The sequence below is a fragment of the Melanaphis sacchari genome, unplaced genomic scaffold (genome assembly GCF_002803265.2).
Source record: "Melanaphis sacchari strain LSU unplaced genomic scaffold, SCAv2.0 Contig1_pilon_pilon, whole genome shotgun sequence".
Lineage (NCBI taxonomy): Eukaryota > Metazoa > Arthropoda > Insecta > Hemiptera > Aphididae > Melanaphis > Melanaphis sacchari.
Window position 1 is genome coordinate 6,788,278 of NW_020270976.1, and position 15,320 is coordinate 6,803,597.

Here is a 15,320-nt window from a genome sequence, read left to right on the forward strand (position 1 = left end):
CGATGCAACACGGCAAGAGGGAAAAATACGTCACCGTTGCGCGTACATTAGGAACGTCTGGTTTTTTTTTTTTTTTTTATTTTATTACTTTTCTGTCGTTAAAAGACCTCCCAAAAACTGGCGACCGCGAAGCACGCACGTACATACATAATAATATTATACCTGGGTATCCTGCCTACGCTATATATGATCACCACTGATCCCCAATAGACGATGTCGTCTCGAGTGCGTCCTAACCGCACGCGCGGTATCGTATTGCTGCGATGTATGCGCGTAATGTATTATATTATACATGGTCATCGTGCGTTTTACACAGACCGCACACATACGTAGAAATGAAAACGAAAAAAAGAACGCACGCAGATGATATTACAGATATCGAGACACTGTGGGATTTGGGTAATAATAATATTATTATTTATAAATAACGTAGACATTGACCGTTCACTTTTTTTTTATTCCGCTGCAGCGTCATAATCAACGCTATTGCGTTCGGGTAACACGGTGGTGGCCGAGTTTCGGTCGACTTATTATCGGTGCGTGCCACGCGATTTCGGTGTACTGCACAGTGTTTGCAGATACGAGACCGACTGTTATTGTCTACTTTATAATTAAAATATTATAATATTGTGGATGGGTAGGTACGGTACATAGTATAATTAATACATAATATACGCATTGCATATACTATAATATTATATAATGTGTATAGAATAATAGGAAATTCACAAAAAAATTCTTAAGAATTTGAGTTTATAGATTTCTCCTGTTAAGGTGTTCGTTAAATAAATCCTTATCGTCGAATTTTATTATTTTATTTTCATCTATTGATATCCAATATTCGTTTTATTTCTTCATTGACAAAAGTATATTATTCTTATATTTTGAGAATTTAATTTCAACAAATTAGCAATGAGGTTTAATTATTTTCTTTGAACAATTATAATTTACATTAAGGACCAAGATTTGATTGAATTAAAAGTCCCGTATAAATTATTAAACAATAAGATAGATTGCTCAGAGATATTACAATGTCTTAATTTTTAGATTAAATCAATCAACTATACCATACCTACTATATTACATGGTGACAAAAAATGTTTTTTATTTTTAATATGATATTATCCAAAAACTATTATTATAATTTACTTAATTTTTCCCTTTCTTCAATTAAAAAGTATTTAATAATAGAAATTAATTTATATATTCACCACTATAGTTGTATTTAATATTTATATGCTTGTACATATTGTTATTGTAATTTAATTTTCGTAATTTAGATATCACCTATACTTATTATTTATTGGTAAATAATATTTATCCTGACTGAACATCAATGACAGTTAGCAAAATCAATATAATATAAGTAAACACGCAAAATATTTATACTCACCATATCTGACACTGTTCTTGGGCGGTAGATTCTGCTGCCAAGCCTCGGCTAAACTAATCAAAACGGTAAAGACGACTAAGTTGACCAGACGACGTGTTCCGCAACTCGAACAGCCCCACATATTTACAGGTTGTTCGGAGAATTCATCTGAAACTAAACAAATGGAACGATATTGTTTAATAAAATAAAATAACAAAATATCATAAACATAGTGTACACTCAACAACAGCAACACGACATGTAGGTATAATATTTCCTTGACGAAGGTTTAATTAAAAATAATATATTGCACAAATTAACCTTTAAATAATCCCTTAAAATTATAAACGATCGTCTAACCGTTAGAATCTAGCACATAAATCATACTTTAATACAACATTTTTCACACAATTCGCGCTATTATAGGCTATAGCTATAAAAAAAATAAGGCATAAACGTCCAATTAAAAAATAGGTACCTATACAGGTTAATACGTTAGCGTACAGTTGCTGTACGGTATTCATATAGACATAATAATATAGGAACGTGTGTAAACTATTATACATTTATTACTTAGATAATTATAATTGCAATAAGAGTATCATATTTCAAGATTTAGCTCGAGGGTATATATCGTTTCAAATGAGTATCTATTTAAAACAATTTGACAAGAACAAAAGAATACAACAATATCATAATTAATCTAAAATACTAACATAGGCAATGTCAACTTGAATTACACAGTTACTATATTAAAGTTACTGCTTGTATACATGGATAGATGCAATGTATTTACTCATCCTAACACCTTTCTCTTCATAACTTGAAATATAAATCATTGCGTATAACGTTTTATGTTGCAAAATTAAACAACGTTTTAACGAATATGTTATTTACGCACAGTGAATTAATATTATCAAATGAATTATTACATGCAACATGAGTAATATGATAAAAATGCAATAACAACCACGACTTCCATAACTTAAAATTTTAATATTATTGAACATTTTAAACAATAATATCATGCAATCCAAAATAAAAACAAAACTCAAACATAAATAAAGATAATCATATTGATGGCATACCCATTTAAATTTTACATAGTATTTAAATGTATCAATATTAAATAAATTACCTACCTACATGTTTTGATGTTTATTTAATATACAATTATTTATTAGTTTACCTTGGTCGTATATATTCATTTTATGATTTCTTTTACGAATTGCATTCATAATCTTAAAAATTACATAAGAAATTATAATTGTATTTAGCAGCGTTTGACGTATAATACATAGGTAACACAGATAGTAAATATTGTATAATATTCCAAATGACCTACTATACGGTGAGAAAATTTAAAAACTTCCTAGAAAAAAATTATTTTTGAACCATGTATTTTTGATACATACAATTTTCTTGAAAAGTTAAGGGAACTTCATTTAAATATATATAAATAATACAATGGGAATCACTTTGATTTTATCAACAAAAAAACTAGCAAAATGTAAATGATTTAAATCTAAACGGCAAATGCTAACATCAAATTAAATATGCATTATTTAAAAAGCATTTATATATATTTATATACAATACAACTAATACAAGTCAACGCACACGCATTATATTATGTAATTAAGTAATGAAAAAAATTCGTTTAAAAATAATTACAGGTTAATCGGTAATTTTTTTCATTTATAATTTAGTTCATGTATTATTCAAGTAATATTTTTTAAGAACAATACAAAAGCGAGCGTATAAATTAAACGGTTATTCGTTAGACCGCGTGTGTTGTGTAGCGGTTAGCAATACCTTGAAAAGATGTGCCACCAAGATATGACTGTCCAAACACAATATCAATCTTTAGACAATAATATAAAATATGTATATAGATCTTCGACTATTTATCTTGTGAGATATATTTTTAAATCAATTTTCGGTCACTCACACATTTTTTTAGAGCCATTCTACACACATGTACATAATGTACATTATAAGCATGAATACATTAGTGTTCAATGTTCATATATTATTATGTCATTGAATCCTACGTAAATTTTACGAAAACGACCGCCTTCAAGAGACACTATAACATTATTATATTATGATCAAATATGAAACGTAAATTGCCCAATTTTATTCGCTTTAAATTGTCACGGACTAAAGTGTAATCGTGTAAAAAAGCCGATTATTGGACATGGCTTTATATCTCTCTCTCTCTCTCTCCATTGAAAAAGAGTTGAATTGACTTATGTTAACAACAAAGCTACGTACACACACACACACACACACATCACATATTATAAGTACTCATATCAACATATGTATATACACGTTTACAAGACAACCGCTCACATACATCGTGTTCATATTCATATAATATACGTATGTGTGTAATAATTCGTAAGCGTGACCAATGAAAACATTATTTTGTCTATCCCCCCTCCCACGCTACGTCTTGTTGCAGTGCGCACGGAACATAATAATATTATATATATATATATATATCATCGCAGAGAAAGAAAAATAAAATACGAAATCACTGGAGATCGCGAATCTGGCGCGGCATCGCGGTTGTAGCGCGTGGGCATCGTATCACGCGGCGGTGACGAATACTTTCACCGGATCATTAAATAATAATTATCGTATTAATATTTAATATTGTAATTATTATTATTACTATTATTATTACAGTTTAATGCCAGGATAAGATAATGTAATTGTACCCATTCGTTGTTAAATGCCCCTGTGAGTGATGTAATATAATAAATAATACGTCGCAATCAGTAGGTACCTACTGCAGGTTTGATGAAGTTTCGGGATATATATTGCATAACAATAAAACTGTCGTCGTGGTGCGAGGAAATGAAGAACTTGGCACCGGTGAATACTTTTTTTTTTACCAAATTCCGTGTAACTTTTCATATGATAACGATATAATAATTTTATATTATATATTATATATAGATACATCATCAGTCGTCATATACGATACGCACACGTGAAAAAGAAGCCGAAGAAACCTATCCGATAGAGTTACAGTTTATAACTCGCATACCGATAATCGGTATTGACCAAATGGAAGGGCTTAAGTATATAAGGTATCGTATATCACGTTTGTCTTAAGAACAACGAAAACGACAGCACGCGCTCGCGTATTTTTGGAATCCAATTTAAAAAAACCATCCAATGGTGTATGTTGTGGCTGACTTTTGCGCCATCGCACATATGGCACAATCAGCTATCCGGGAAGTCATATTAATATGATTATCATAGTATTATACACCGAACCACTGTTAGGTACTATTGCTACAGTAAATTAATATGACATCACACGCAAATTTATTATGTTCGTTCATCCAGGGAAAATACTACAGTGTGTCAAAATAAAAGTAAAGATAATAATATTAAATAGTTGCTATGTATAGTACCGGAAATCGTTTGAAGTGTATCACTCTAAATATTTTTAAAAAATATATAATTATTATACTCGCAAAAATGTGCTAAATAAAACAACTGCTATTGGGAAATATAGTAAAAACGACATTAAAATATTATACATATTTTATTTATTTATTCGTTTTTAATGTGCATTTTAGAATAAGAAAGCGTACCATTAGCAAACTCTTAAATACCATTTAATCGACTTTTCTTAAAAACTATTAGTGTACTGCTAATTAAAACATACATGTATACGATATGTATATGTGTGAATCTTAAACAAACAATTTTATAACTTATAATAATAGCCGGTCGAAATGCATTCGATTTCCCTTTTTGGTAATTTTATAAATAAAAATCATAAGTTTTAGTTCGTAATGCCAAAACGAACCAGCAATATGTCCTGAAGACAAAAAGATGGCGTAATCCACATAGTTAAATGATCTATCACTATTATTGTACAACATTTATATTAATATAACGTATGGTTATAAAAATTATAATAATGATCATGATAATTTTAAGAAACAAATCAATATGCATAATAATAAGAATATAATAGGTGTTCCAACTATTATTTCGAGGTTTATCTATTATGTATATGTATATATATATATATATTAAAATATGCATTATTCAAGTATCGATTTATTCTCAAGTTAAATTGAGAACAAAACGTTACGAAACAACAATAGCTGGTAGAAGTAGTACTTATATTATATATTTCAGACGACGAATATTGCTCAATTCTTGAAATAATAGTTTTTCAACTCCCTCAGATCTGCAACAAATGATTTCGAATCGAATAGATACTTCGAGGGTTGACAAATGATAGCACAAGGGTGGTCAACCCGATCACGTTATGTAAAAAGTAAATATAAGCATATACTAAGCTTTATACGTATAGAATACACAACTCGTAGACACACTTGAGTGACACTTATAATTGATATAATAATAAATATATACATCGAATTGGCAGTTTGCTACAGTAAACATAGAAGTATCGGACCGTTTCTTTTGAACTAAATCAAATTACCGATGCGAAATTTTACAACGATTTAAAAATGTGATAATGTAGAACATGGACTCGTTCAACCCTTTAGGCAAAACGACTTAATCGAAATAATGTATACGTCACAGAAATATATATTATACATACAATTGCAAACGCGCATGTATATGCATATTTATATACATATTATACATAGTAATGACATTCCGTACACGCATTATATTATTATTGAATATATATATATATGCGTGCGTGCGTGTGTTTGTGTGTTATTAAAATATGATTATCGGTTATACGGACCGGATGGCGTGCGTTTAATAACGATAATTCTTGACACGACAGCAGGCTTCAGGTATATAATATATTATATAGTATATATATTATATCGTATTATCGTATACAGGCGAGGACAATCGGCACGGACTGGAAATCGCTACGGTTGACCAATCGGAACTAGAACGCAACGAGCGCAAAATTGCTAAATAACATAAGATAAAAAAATAAAGGATAAACGCGAGCAGGCTTCATATACTTTATATATTATTGTTATTGTTATAAATATGGCGCTTTGTATCATCGCGCACCGCGGTCGCTACTATACACACACGGTGAAATTGTCTCGACGACGACTGACGCTGTGTCAAACCTATTTTTGGGGTCACGTCAAAAGTGAAACGCGTTTATGACTACTACAGAGCACAGACTACACAGCAATAAAAAAAAACACAATACAATAAAATAAATGCAATACAATAGCTAATAATTAATATAATTTAATATACACCAGATATATTATATTATTGCGTAGGACACGGACGCGAGCCCGGTATCATTTTACCTATGAACTTGGTCTCGAAAATGCTTTCAAATACAATAATATAATATTATTATGTACGTTATGTATGACGATAGTCTTCGTCCAATCGCTTATATATAATATTAATAATACTATATTTAATTAACGACTTTGGGGCACGAGACATTAAAACGCCATTTGAGTGTATTAAGGTAATTGAAGTGGGCGGTGGTATTTTGTATCTCGTTTATTTCTCAGGTCTCACGATGATCGTTAAAATACGAATAGAACGAATAGTCTACAGTAGGTATAGTAGGTACTACGAGTACACTCAATACCAATGTATCATGTATACTATTTTCTATACAACTGTGGAATTAGACTGTGGCCTCGAATATAACAATAATATTATATCCTGTATAATATAAGAATCATTGTTATAATTAATAACTTATAAGAAATAATGCATATATTTACGAGAACGGATGACATTATATAAAAAATAAGCTCATGATATTTTTTTTTTTATCAGGTCACTAGCAAGCAATTATTATACTTTAATGTTATTAAAATAGGCATATATATATTGAACGTCTCATTTGGTCCCAGTATCTACCTACACAATAGCCGAATTTAGAATCATTATTTTCCATTTTGAAAACTTCTGTTCGATTGCATTTTAAGAGCAGATGTTGGATATTTAGTTGTATACCCCAACAGACTGCGCATAGGGTAGATATCCTATTTCTTCACCACGTAATCATCACGTCTGTAGCGTACACGGCATAACCTTGTTAAAACCACCTTCCACATCCCCACTTCTTTCATTTTTAAATTATCCAATTTTTTTCAGCAATACGCGACCTAAACTCGAAATTCAATTAAACCCATAAAATACGCATCATTTAGAAAAAGTGTTGCTTCATGCTTGTTGATACTGCCACAGAATAATACTGCTACTACAATAATTGTACGCGTAAACACATGCGTTATAGAGGTAAGTACTCCTGGCACCCGCATACCATAATAATACCGCGATGTATCGATTAGTGCGTAATCTATCCACAAGATTATTATGGGTGCAATCAATATGATCATTTTCACAAATTAATCTCATAAGAATCTCATAAACATAGCCACCGACCTAAATAAATTATTTGCGGTTAAAACAGATCTTTTTAAATAGAACATATACATATTTACTGTAAACATTGACTTACTTCTTTGCGCTCTTTTACTAAAACAATTCAGCACAAACCTATACAATATTTACATGATTTTTGGAACGGATTGTGGTGACGACATTATAAATTCGACCGTAATAATAAGCGAATACTAGATATTCTTTAGGTCAAAACTTCTTTATATTTTTGTATTCAGATGCTTGTGCAATAGTAAAATAAGAACGTGTTAATTTTAATATATATTTGAATGCTCTAGTACTGAAACTATTAAATAATTAAACGTGTTGACAGAATTGTCTAACGGTAAACAGAGAAAAATACAAATACTGGAGAAAACTTGAATAGGTAGCCAGATAAGTAGTTATCCTAATAACTATTCAATATTAATTAATTTTGAAAAATTTCGCATGAAACACCTGATTTTTTTTTTTAATATACCTATAATAGCAGCTTTTTATATGAAGATAGAAACTACATAAAATTGAACCTTATAGATATGTTTATATTATTTACGTAATGCTGTTAAAGAAATAACATAAATTAGCCTCAGGATAAATATACATTTACTAAATAAAAGCTTTAACAGTATGTATAAATGTTTTAACGTTTATATACATATACAAGTTTTATATGAATACAAGCTGTTATGTACATCTTATTTATGGAACATCTCATCGTATACCTAACGGATAAATTCCCCGAAGTCTTATAAGTTTAACAGTACGTACAATTCTGTAAACACTTAAATATCTAATTAGATCTTAAATACTTGATTTGGTTTACTTAATTTTTTTTAAAAAGGAATTATTTTAATTAGAACATGTGTATAATGGACGTCGAACCATCTGGTCTGAATTAGAAAGTTTACTCCATTTTCGTTAAAAGTACTCGCAGATATATATTTTCTTTAAAATAAAGGCTTTTTGTAGTAAAACAAGAAAAAAATGAAGACAATTTACATATAATTTTAAATTATCATTTATTTTAGCTTCCATTATATTTATATCGAAACGTTTCGCCGGTTTATTTTCCTCTAAACTGAAATAAAAAATAAAAATATTGTCAAATATTCTTTAAGACTACGAGAATTAATGACTACTAATCCATGTCGAATAAAATATATAATAAATTATATAGTGTCTGATGCTATTATGCGTACACCAATGCATATTCATTCATTCTAATTTGAATTCTTTAGACACTGTTTATTTATTTATTAAAGCACGTTTTTTCCCTGATACAACACTATATAGGTACAATCGTTTGGCATGGATGTACGTTTTTAATTCAATTACAATTTTTCCATTAATTTTCCCCGATTTAAGCTGCGCATATAATATAAAAATAATATACAGCAATAAACAGTCGTGTAATACGCTCCAAACGAGAAACGACCAAACCCGATCCGAATGAAAAACTATCACGAATACATTATTATAAATTATAATATACTTTGTTGTCTGCGGCAGAAGAACTACGTAGTATTTTTATTTTATATGTGTGTGTGCGTGTTATCGCTAATAAACATATTTTTGTACTCTCAACACGTCAGTTGACGCGCCGCGTTTGACGACATGAATATAAACAGAGATTATTATAGATGTATTATAGGGAGAATACTATTATAATACTATATTGTACGTCATACATATATTTTGTTTTATAGATATTATTTACTCCAAGTAACGCATACTTTGTAAACTATAAATATACGTCTTCGTACAGTTTAATAATTATAATCTAACGTATGTATTGCAGATTGCCATTACGAAACACAAATGTATTTCACTATTTTAGAAATATCATATTATATTTATACTTAACTAAATATTATATACATTGCTACATATCCAGTTTACTATATAACGTAGATAGGTACAATATAGTATAGGTATCAAATAACGGGCTCTATAGTTTATATGACAGTTTCTAAAAAATTTAATACAATTTTGCATAATATGTGTAATGTGTATCTGATTGTCTGATTGTAGAGCATAAAATATACATCATATATATGCTGACAACGTTAGCACAATCAAACTGTATTATTATTATTATTATTATTATTTCATTTCGAGTTTAATATTATGTATACATTATATATATATAACCTAAATGTTAAATGTTTATGAATTTCATGTTTTTTTTGTTTTGTTTTTTTTTTTTTTTAAAGCTATGGCGACACTTATATTGGCAATACGCAACGTTTTCGAAAAACCCGACACGTATTCGTATTTCGTATAGCTTATAAAAAATAAAAATGCATAATATAATTTTTACGATTGAGACTTTAATGCTTTTATTAATCAAAATAACGAAACACATATAACACTAAAATAGGTATGGCTTTTCATCGTACGCATATAATAATATATTATTTTTATTTTAAACCTCAAGAAAGTGGAACATATATGTTGCCATAATGCCATAATATATGTGCGTACCTATGTGTATCTGATATTGGAGTTGTCGATATCCATCGCGTTGAATACGTGCCAATAACGACGACTACGTGAACAGAAATTTCCATTTTGAATTCAAGTATATTCCAGCAAGAAATAAACACAGCCCGTTAGCCTGCAATACAGCTGTATCATTGGTGTAAAACCGTTCTATACATAATAGCATAATATATGACTTTTATAGTTTTACTTTACGCACCACCGCAATTAGCTGACGAATATACCTATGCGAAATAAATAAGCATTAACTAATGAAGAATTAGATTTGGACCTCCGTGGTATACTTCACAGCACAATATCAGCATCAATATTTAACAGCCGATGTGGATTTTTTATCAATAAATTAGAAACAAATAATAAAACCCATGATCTGAGAAGCGCAATAAAAACTCGATAGCCTTGCAGTCACGCGTATATTGTATAGTTTATTTTCATCATAAAACGGTGTGTATAATACATTTATCACGGCCGGAAACTTCTAATCTTCTAATGTATAAATAATTTAATAATTGTAGTTTTTTGTGCATAATAAATTACTGCCGTTAAATACTATGATAAACTTCAAATATATTATTAACGTGCACAGACTTGAGTCGTTGCAGTTGTTCGTCCAATTTTCTTAAAAATCTCTAGGTTCTACGCTCTCTAATAATGATGTGTAGTAACTATACAGATGGACTCCAAATGTCACGAGTCTCGCATAGTTTTCTCGGCGGTCCGTCGTTGAACCCGGTTTAGTGGGAGAGAACTAATAATTTGTTATACATTAGAGGCTTAGCTGAAATCCCTCATAGATATAATATGTTTGGTAATAGTTATTGATGTCGTAGATATATACAACATTTCAGACTTTTGCAGCAACCTTCGCACACATTATATACAATACCATAATACACAGTTATACGGCTCGCGTATAATATTAATACGTGCACAGCACTAAAAACATATTTTATAGATTCTCTTGAAATTTCGGAGAGTGCTACATCCCTTTCCCGACCCTGACTTCAGCACTGCGATATAAATTATTGTATAATATTTTATGAATTATAATACAATAACTATAATAACAGTCGCATACACCCAATAATTTGGACATGCGGAAACGAATTTTCGACGGTGATTTACTTCGCGTATGATATATTATTATATTGTAGCAGGTAGTCGGTGAAACGTGAGAAATTACGACACCGTCGTAAACACACCCGAAAACCGCTTGAAACGAAACGTATAAATATTAAACGTCATCCTCGCCGGTCGCGTACGATTATTCTCACTTGCTATACATGGGAGCGCATCGTGTTAAGCAAGCGACCGAACGAGCAACGACGATACGATCTGAGACGACGACGATTGTTGACCGCCGGACACGGCGAAGAGGCCCGAGACCAATGTAATTAATTAGCCCTCGCGCCGTCGTCGTTACGCTTACCGCGGTCGCGGTCGTGCGAGTGCGGGTATACATACGCGAGTCGCCCCGACCGCGGAGGAGACCAATGTACCGCCGCCGTCTCGTTTAAGTAGATAGTATCGTAAGTCGTACGATCCTGTACATAATAATAATAATAAAAACAACGACAATATATATATATTATATAGACATGTATACGGTGTATTACGTGTCCAGTGTATAAGACGTTTAATTTCATATTTATTATTCATATTATATGCGTATACATATATTATACGTTATTACGTCGTATATTAATAATTGTAAACGTATATACAACGCGCGGCGGCGGCGGCGGACGATTATGTAGTGTGTATGTGTATTACATGGAGACTCGGATCCGAAAACGGTTACGCGCATTATATCGTGTAGGTATAGTGCCGCGTGTGCAGCAGCGTCCCACCACAACCACGGTTTCCGATCATCGTCGTCGCCACTCGCGCCACCACCCATCCACAACATGACGCAGGTAAGGTGCATTGCAATAATGATAATGATAATAATAATAACACGCGTTTATGTAACTATATGTGTATCGTCGAAATGCCCCGAAAGCGGGCGCGCAATGTATGCGGCACACGCACGCACGCACGCACGCACGCACGCAGCGCCCGCGCGGGGTTTGGCCTCGGGGACCATTACACGGTAGATGGAAAAAATAAGCGCGCCCGTTGCTTCTACGCATACACTTAATATATAGTACGCGTGAGTTGTGTCAGTGTACAGTCCGTTGTGTATTATGTATACCGAGTGATCCATTTAACGTGCGTAATAGACGCACTCGTTGCCTATTTCAAAAACTATTAACATTTTTTTATTATTTTGTTTTGGAGAACTTTAAACGGTTAAAAAACAACAATTTTCTAAAAATAAATAAATTAAGTATAACGCCGTCTTTATTGTTTTAGTTTTGTTTGTTAGTCTGTTTATTTATTTATTTATTTTTTTTTTAAGACAACGTGCGTTTTTAATTCAAAATACTTCGATGTTTATATCGAATTTTAATCGAATAGTTTATGATAAATATGTACGAGTATATTATAAAGTTTAGATAAACGGATGATAAACGTGTTACTGAGTAACCCTCTGCATAATGTCAGTTTACTACTCCGCTCGCTTAACCTTTAAATATACTTATAAAATAGTATAACTAATAAATTACTTCATCGAAATTTGATGTTTTTTAGATCGAATAATTCGAATAGTATTCTGTTTCTAACTATGAAATTTAAAATGTAGGTATGAAGTCTTTTTAAATTTTAAAAAGTTAAAAAAAATTTTTTTTCAAAGTTAAATAATGATGTAATAATATAATTGCTTTCCAGAAATGTTTTCTGAAGTTATGTATGTCTTACGTTAAATGGATAATGGATCACTCTGTATACAGAATAACCCCTGTGTACAGCGTTCCTATACTTTGTATATCCTATATAAAATGTAATAGGTATCTAGTCAGGTGTTTGTGTATACGGTATAGTTAGGTACGCGTCGTACATAATATACATTATATTATTTATATTATACACGAGACGTACCATATACTATATGCGTGCAACGATAATGTTCATCAGAATAATAATAATATAACAATAATAATTATTATTATTGTTATTTCTACATGCGCCAATAACAGATATAATATCGCTGTATACTGTCACCGATTTACGCGGCGGCGGTAACGGGCGTCGTGTGCATATAAACCTGACTAGCTGGAAAATCGTGCGGGTTCAACGTTCGCGTTCCAGTGTTTATAATAATATTAAATAATATATTATATTTTTATAAGTACGGTGAACATAAAGAAAAAAAATTATATATTATATTATGTTTATACAGGAGTTATTGTATATTTACAGTATATGCCAATATAATATTATATACCTCCAGATGAAGTTGATTCGAAAAAACTGTATAAATAGAATGGATAAAAATACAGTATAGAGCAATGTTCGGCGACGTGAGTAAAAAAATTATGATTTACAAAATATTTCCAATGATAGATACAATATTATAATATACATACATAATATTGTATCGACCATATATGTATGCATTTTGACATTTTGAATTTATCGTACGAGCGAAACGAATCCAAGTAAATCGTGACGTGCCTACTTTTTTTAAAGATATAATACATCTATATTTTATACGTACTATACGATGTAAAATATCTGACGCGTACAAGACATTTAAGAAAAATTAATTTTTTTCATTCAATCGTAGGCCACATCTTGGTTGAACTTAAATAACTCGCAATTCAGCAATATATTATTATTGTCTTATAAAGTTATATTGCATATTATATAAATTAACATTAAAACTCGAAACGTATGTTTGTTTCTAACAATAAATGCGGATAACAAAACAATTGATGCAATTTTTTAATTTATGTGCCAACCATAAAAAATGCAACATAATAGGTAGCCATGTCCGCATTTGTCGTATACAATTACAAAAAACACACGACTAACACAAACCAGATGTACTACGACAGCAGTTATAATAGCTATTAACTATCCATATTAATTATTACCTATTTAAAGTCAACTTGCTGTAAAAAAAAACGTATAGTGTGAATACATTTTTTTAAATAAATAATAAAAAATTGCAATAAACCAACATTTAAGTTTACGCTAATATTAGTCATAATAATAAACTCTTTATACCGATTACAGTTTCATAATTAGCAGAAAAATACGATTATTATATCTTAACAACAAAAATTCTCATGACTTTGTTATAACTTCGTGTTACCCTCATAAAATACAGAGCACAATGTGATATAAATGTGAAGTACAATTGAATATATCCTCTATAGTCGCGACACAAGATTCATTTTTACCAGACGATTTAATTCACTCATGTTATACGTGTGTACATTTTTCATTTCGATAATAATAATAATAATAATAATAAACCCATAAATATATATCATAATAACAGACACTTTCACACAGTATAATTTATTAGTTGGCCAAGCTCTGTTGTCCATTCAGTAGTCAGCATAGTAATAGTTTGAATGCCATTATAATATGTAGGTATCCGTTTTAAATCGCCAATTATATGTATATTGTATATTATTATTATACTGCTGTATTCGTGTAATGTATAATATATAATGATGAATCATTTCGATCATACCAACTAATAAAAATCTGTAATTTTTATCATTAAGAACATCGTATGACATCATCAATGATGCCAATAGAATATTATACGTTATAAGTTCAAACGGTAATAATTACTAAATCACATATTATTTATATTTACAGGAAATGACGTTCTCAACAACAAGTGCCAACGATTTAAGGAAAATAACGATGGTATATACGATGATACACATTATAGCGGCAATAACCATTTATCGATTGTTTATCGATTACCATAAATACATTATGCACATGTCGATGGGACGTGACCATTTTTGGAAAACAGACAAAGATTAAAAAAAAAATATACTTAATAACCGAAATTAAATTTAATAACCCGGTACACGATGCGCACACGCTGACAAGTTAAATGAGCGCATATACAATGCGTATGTATATTACAACTAGTTTTTCCACTTAAAATTGATTTTAGTGGCGTATAATATAATAT

The 15,320-nt window shown here is 30.6% G+C and overlaps 1 protein-coding gene across 1 annotated transcript in view; it reads right to left on the bottom strand.

Annotated features, from left to right (window-relative positions):
* LOC112593168 (semaphorin-1A-like) overlaps positions 1–15,320 on the bottom strand; it is a 62,534-nt gene that overhangs the window by 20,429 nt on the left and 26,785 nt on the right. Inside the window, exon 3 of the mRNA XM_025337503.1 lies at positions 1,394–1,546. Within this exon, the coding sequence (XP_025193288.1) occupies positions 1,394–1,514 (121 nt within the window). The 5' untranslated portion in view covers positions 1,515–1,546. The remainder of the gene's footprint in view (positions 1–1,393; positions 1,547–15,320) is intronic.